This window comes from Gracilinanus agilis, chromosome 3 (assembly GCF_016433145.1).
Source record: "Gracilinanus agilis isolate LMUSP501 chromosome 3, AgileGrace, whole genome shotgun sequence".
NCBI lineage: Eukaryota > Metazoa > Chordata > Mammalia > Didelphimorphia > Didelphidae > Gracilinanus > Gracilinanus agilis.
Genome location: NC_058132.1, coordinates 172,096,335 through 172,103,477, shown reverse-complemented (window position 1 = coordinate 172,103,477; position 7,143 = coordinate 172,096,335). Strand labels below are relative to the sequence as shown.

The 7,143-nt window shown below is 39.1% G+C and overlaps 1 protein-coding gene across 1 annotated transcript in view; it reads right to left on the bottom strand.

Moving 5' to 3' along the window:
- Positions 1–764: 764 nt before the first annotated feature.
- Positions 765–7,143, bottom strand: part of PIWIL4 (piwi like RNA-mediated gene silencing 4) — a 55,430-nt gene continuing 49,051 nt past the window's right edge. Inside the window, 3 exon segments of the mRNA XM_044666232.1 lie at positions 765–881; positions 4,116–4,263; positions 5,359–5,555. Of these exon segments, the coding sequence (XP_044522167.1) occupies positions 765–881; positions 4,116–4,263; positions 5,359–5,555 (462 nt within the window).

The following is a 7,143-nucleotide window of genomic DNA, read 5'->3' as shown; positions in this document are numbered from 1 at the left end:
TCTATAATGTCTTTTATGTGTAAGTGCTTAATAAATATTTGTGGAAGGAATGAATGAATGAGTCAATAAATTGCCTCCTAGGTAATATAAGCCTGAAAAATATTAAGTGAATCAAATGAAGATGGGCAAAATGAGCAGGGAGAGAAAACAAATTAGATGGGGGGAGGCAAATTAAGGATCTGGAATTGAAGGAAAGAATCCTGGTTCTGAACTGGAAGATAAAATCGAAAAACCAATAAAAGATTGTAAGGAATACATGATGGTGTCAGGGCTAAAATAAAAGCAATCTTAGCTAATTTGGGGGGAGAATATAGAAATTCTTATCATCTAAAAACTACAAAAAAAGGAAGAAAGCAAAAATGCTTGTAGTAGCTTTTATTTATTTTAACCAAAACAACATAGAAAAACAGGGTTCAAAAAGAAGTCCCTCTTTAAATGCTGAATAGAAACTGAGGCCCATTGGTTTCACCCACAAACTTCTATAAACACACAAACTCAAAGCCTCCCTTGTTGGAGATGTTAAAGTCATGTTTCATCCATTACAGGTAACAGGAAGCATGAACTACCCTTTGCCACACTGAGGGTTTTGCCTATTAACTGGAAGAAGAGGAACTTTTAATAAGGCCTTTCCACACTCTAGTTCTCTTAGGAAATGAAACAGAACTCAGTTGTCTTATCACCTTGATGGGCCGGAGATGACAAGAAGTCTGTACAAAGAATCACAACTGAAATGGTTCTCCCCGTGGGGCTAAGTGCTCTTTTCATCACAGGTAGAAAAGATAGTCAGCTAATTCCATGCTGGGTTCTCTGTGGATACTTTGTCCCACCAAAAAGGTCAGTTTATGAGCATACTGACATGGTGCTGGGATCTTAATTAAGCCCTGGAGAGAAAGAAAGAAAATGGGGGGAAAAAAGGCATTTACAGACATTAAGAGAATGTCAATTTACTAGCTGTACTCTATTTAAAATTCTCTTTTCTAAGAATTCCTAATGACTAATTCCATATACAATTCCATTTATTTGTAACTTTGCTCCTTGATAATATGATTTCTTTTTTACCTTATTTAAACAATAACTAAACTCTGCCAACAGAGGGCTGTATATCACCCTGGAAAACAAGGCTCCGTGTATATCAAAGGTCATAAATGGTGATGGGCTTCGTGCTGGGCTAGACAGGCTGCTTATGTCTGGTTGTTTGGCAGTTCCCAGTAATGGTGATCCTCAACAAACACAAGATCTAAGGGTTCGAGGGATGGGAGCATAGAGCCCTTCTTTGAAAACATACAGACATAAAGGGACAGCTCAGTGGATAAAGAGCCAGGTCTGAAGAGGAGAGGTCCTCGGTTCAAAGCAGGCTCTGTGTCTCTGGGAAAGTCACTCCATTCCAAATGCCTGGCCCTTACTGCTTTTCAACTGATATTTAGTATTGATGCTAAGACAGAAGTTAAGATTTCTTTAAAAAAAACATACATCATCCTTTCTGACAGTCTCCTTTTTCTACATCACCATCACTGCTAGCATTTTTATAGTGCTGGTTATGTTCCACTCTCGGTGCTAAGCATTTTACGCATATTATTTCATTTGATACTCATAACAACCCTGGAAGGTTGGTGCTCTTATTGTTCCCATTTTATAGTTGAGGAAACTGAGGCAGATAGTGGCTGAGTGACTCACTCAGGGCCACACAGCTAGGAAGAGTCCGAGGACATTGATGAACTCCAGCCCCAGCACTCTATCCACTGAATTACCTAAATACCTAAAAAAGTACTTCATTTCCTTGCACCTTATCATTACTTCATTCACTTATTTGTCTCACCATATACTCTGGCTCAAATTATGTGGCGGTGACCTGTTTCCCATCTGGAAAAGTGAAGTCTTAGGGGTGACATGATAATTATATTTAAATATATGAAGGTCCATGATGGCATATTAAAATGATGACCCTTCCCTGTGAACCCTGAGGGAAGCCAGAACTAAAGGAAAATCATGGAACCTCAGGCTCTAAGAATGCCTGCTATGGAGCCACGTGGGGAAGTTAGCAAGGGGATTCTTGTTCAGGGGTAGGATGGAGTTAGGGAGCCTCAGAGGTCCCTTTTATCTTGGACATTCTAAGATCCTTCTGCTTGGCTCACGAGGCATTTGCTGTTGCCTTTGCTGTTCAGTCATTCAGTCGTGTCCTATTCTTTAGGACATCCCCATGGTTGTCCTTCTATACCAGATCCTTCCATCCTCCACTATCTCCCAAGGTTTGTCCAATCTCATGTTCATTGATTCCATGACACTATTTATCCCTCTCATTCCCTTCCATCTTCTTGTCTTTTTTGTCTTCAATCTTTCCCAATATTAGGATCTTCTCTGATGAGTTCTATCTTCTCGTTATGTGGCCAAAGCATTTAAGCTTCCAGGGAACAGAATGAATTAATTTCTTTAAATATTGACTGATTTGATCTTGCTGTCCAAGGGATTCTCAAAAGTCTTGTCCAGCTATAATTCAAAAGTGTAAATTCTGTAACAGCACTCATCTTTCCTTATAGTCCAACTCTCACAGCCATACTGGGAAAACCATAGTTTAAGGTATGTGGATCTCTGTTGGCAAGGTGATGTCTTTGTTTTTTAGTTGCTGTCCAGATTTGCTCTAGCTTTCCCTCCAAGTTGCAAACATATTTTATTTAGTAACCGCAGTCTCCATCTGCATTGATCTTTGAGCCCAAAAATATGGTGCTACTTCCATTCCTTCTCCCTCTATTTGCCAGGAAGTGGTCAGTTACCAAGATTTTAGTTGTTTTGATGGTAAGTTTCTAGAGAGCTTTTACACCCTTCTCTCTTACTCATCAAGAGGTATCTTAATTCTTTATTTTCTACCATCAGAATGGTATCCTCTGCATATCTGAAGTTTGCTGATATTTCTCCGAGGAACCTTAATTCTCGCTTTTGATTTAATCTGTTTGACATTTTCACTGGTGTATTCTTCATATAAATTAAATAAATAAGGTGACAATATATACTTTTGCTACTCTACTTTTCCAACCTTAAACCAATCAGTTGTTCCATGTTCAGTTCTGTTGCTTCTTGGTCCACATACAGGTTTGTCAGGAGACAAATAAATACTGGTATTCCCATCCCTTTGATAGTTTGCCACATTTTCTTGTGACCTATGCAGTGAAAGACTTTAGTGTAGTCAATGAAGCAAAATTCCCTTCTGGAACTCCCTTACTTTCTTCATAATCCAGTGAGTATCCGCAATTTGGTCTTTAGTTCCTCTGACTCTTCTAAACCAGTCGGCTCTTCTGGTAATTCTCAGTTTACATGCTATTAAAGACTAGCTTGCAGAATCTTAAGTTATAATCTTGCCAGAGCCCAATGTTCAGTAATTCAAAATGAGCACAAATGTTCAGTAATTCAAACATTCTTTGACATTTCCCTTCTTTAAGATTGGGCTGTAAACTGATCTTTTCCAATTCAGTGGCCACTATTAAGCCTTCAAAATTTGCTGGCATATAGAGTGCAGCACTGTAATAGCATCATCTTTTAGGATATTAAAAAGCTCAGCTGGAATTCTGTCACCTCCACTGGCCTAATTATGCTTCCTAAGACCCACTTGACTTCTCCATGATGTCTAGCTTTTAAGTCAGTAACCATATTAGCATGCTTATCAGTGATGCTAAGACCTTTCTTGTACAGTTCTTTTGCATATTCCTACCACTTCTTCTCCATGTCTTCTATTTCTGCTAAGTTCCTACCATTTTTGTTTTTTTAGCATGCCCAGGTTTGCATGAAATATTCCCTTCATACCCCTATTTTCTTGAAAAGATCTTTTCCCTCCATTTTATTGTTTTCCTCTATTTATTTGCAATGTCCATTTAAGAAAATTTTACCTCTCCTTGCTCTTCTTTGGAATTCTGTATTCCAGGCATATCTTTCCATTTCTTCTTTACCTTTACTTCTTTCCTCAGCTGTTTTTAAAACCTCATCAGATGGCCATTTGGGGATACAACTCCCTAAAGCAGCCACAAATGGTGAAGTATGATATTCCCTAGAGAGTGATGGCTCGGCCAGCTCTTACACAGGAAATGTGAGGATTGGTGCTTAAGTACTTAAAGAGCTTAGCTACTTACAGGCCAGTTGTAATAGAGATGGCATAACTTATAGGTCAGCCGCTGCATGTGGTCTGGTTTTAATCCATTATCATCGTAGATCACATTATAATATGTTGGAGTAACAGTTCCCTGATAAGCAGCCTGACTGATCAAGTAAAAATCATACCTGAAGAAAACAAAAAAAAATTAAGAGGTGAAGAGAAACAAGGAGAAATGGGATGGGGAAGGGGGGAAAGAATACCTTAATAAAAACAATAATAATAATTAGTATTTGTAAATCATTTTAAGGTTTGCAAAATACTTTGTATATGTTGTCTTATTTTTAGTGTGGATCTTCTGAACAATCTAAGGTGGACCCATGGAATGGACAAGATAAAAAAGAACAGAAGAGGAGCAGCTAGGTAGTACAGTGGATAGAGTACCAGGCCAGGCGTTAGGAGCCCCTGGGTTCAAATCTGGCCTCAGATATTTCCTAGCTATGTGACCCTGGGCAAGTCACTTTACCCTGATTGCTCAGCACTTGTCACTCTTCTGTTTTAGAATTGATACTAAGACAAAAAGTTTGTTTGTTTTTCTTTAAACAATAAGACTAAGCTGGAGAGAAAGGAAAGGGAAATTATAGATTATAACATTTGAACAATCTAACATGGGTTAATGACCCATGGAATGGACAAGTATAGATTTTTTTTAAAAAGAACAGAATTAATATGGAAGAAAGAGAAAGGGAAATAAGGAGAAAACGCAGAATGATAATAGTAATAAACTAGCATTTGTAAACTCTTCATAACAGCAAGGTGATACAGTGGATAAAGAACTAAGCCTAGAATTGGGAAGATCTGAATTCAGATTTGGTCTCAGAAACTTCCTAGCTATGTGACCCTGGGCAAGTCACTTAGCTTCTGTCTGCCTCAGTTACCTCATCTGTTAAATGGAGATAATACAAGCACCAATGGTGAAGATCAACTGAGATAATAATTGTCAAGAGCTTAGCACAGTGCCTGGCACATAGTAAATAGTAGTATTGTTGTTGATGATGTTATCTCATTTGATTATAACATCTGAATGATTAATGATTCCAGTAGCCCAATAATGACATCAGAAGAACCCAATATCGACTAATGTCCTATGGAATAGACAGGCCTGGATAGATTGCAATCTGTTATAACTTTAGAGAATATTAATATCAAGGAACTCAAAGGTGTATTCATTGGAGCACTCTTTCTCTTTAAAAGAAAAAATCTTCTCCCCATAATATACTTGCCATTCAGGACGTGTTGCCTCTGAATCTATCACGGTACCCAGTGGTGGGTTTTGCAGTGTGCTGTTCATTTCAGTAAAGAATCTGGGCATGCAAGACTTCCTCACCACAATCACTGACACTTTGGGGCTTGGAATGACAGAGAGAAAAAAAAGAGAAGAATGAGATAAAAAGATGGCTCTAGGTTTCCATTTCACATTCTGCAGTTTAAAGGAGGAACCGTTTTTTAGGAATAGAAACCATGCAGGAAATTCCCAAATGAGAGGATTTCATCTACCAATATAGGTCAGAATTTTCTCTAAAATATACAATCTTAAAGAGTTGCCTAAAATACTAAAAAGTTATGGAGCTTCCCCAGGTTCACACAGTCACGTACATGAACCCAGCTCTTCTTGCACTCTCACTCCCCAGCCACTAAGCCATGGCTGCTTAAGACAGTGGAACATCCCATATAAAGCAAAAGTCATTGATGGTCATTTGCCCATCTCAAGGACTCTTTGAGGGATTTGATGAAATAATAATTTTTCTGAAGAACTTTAAATTATTTGGAAGACGACTACTCTATACATATTTGTGTGGATAGGATAAATCTGCTTCCCTAGGGCAAGAGCTAGCCTGAAAGCAAGCCCCCTCTTTCACATTTATTCCTAAAAGCTACAGGTATTGTTAAATGGCAGAGGAAGAGAGTCATGATTACCCTGTTCCCTCTATTTCTTCAAAATCATCCCCACTAAGCCCTCCAAACTGCACATGTAGTTCACATTTATTATATATGTATTATATATATATCAATAATACATAATTCTACACTGAACACAGACATACCTCTGAATCCATTATCAAGTCAATCGCTGTGTGTATTTATATGTATGTGGTGCAGGAGAGTGTAGATGTGAGGGTGAAAGAAGCAGGAGTAGGCATAGCAGACAGAGATCCTTTCAACCAGAGGCCACTTGGGGATCCAGGATGACCTGAAGTCATAACTTCCCTCTAACATGTACTAGCTGCATACCTATGGAGTTACTTAGACTATATCAATGGTCTAAGGAACTCTCTAAGATGACAAGTTGCTCACAAGTTACTGACCTACATGAGTGGAAGACATTTCTACATACCTGGAGTTCACCATACCAAAGGAATCAAACATATGTGTATTTTTTCTGGATAATATCTGGATAAATGATTGATAAATTTTATTTATTGTTACTAATATGCACTCTTTCACTCTCTCTTTCTGCCTGTCTCTCTTCCCCCTCCTTCTTTCTCCTCTCTCTTTCTCCTTTCTCTCTGTCGCTCTCCCTCTTTCTCCTTCTCTCTCCCTTTCTCCTTCTCTTTCTCCCTCTTCTTTCTCCTCTCTCTCTGTCCCTCTATCCCTTTCTCCCTCTTCTCTCTTTCTCCTTTCTCTGACGCTCTCTCCCTTTCTCCTTCTCTCTTCCCTTCTCCTTCTTTCTCCCTCCTCTTTCTCCTCTCTCTGTCCCTCTATCCCTTTCTCCCTCTTCTCTTTCTCCTTTCTGTTTGTCTCTCTCCCTTTTCCCTCTTCTTTTCCCCCTGTCTATCCCTCTCCTTGCTCCCTCTCTCTTTTCTCCTCTTCTCTCTCCATCCTTCTCTCTTTTCTCCCTCCCTCACTTTATTCTCTCTCTTTCCCTCCCCTTTCTCTCTATCTCTCTCTCCCTTTCTCCCTCTTCTTTCTCCTCTCTTTGTCTCATTCTGTCTCTATCTCTGCCTCTGTCTGTCACACACACACACACACACACACACACACACACACACACACACACACACACACAC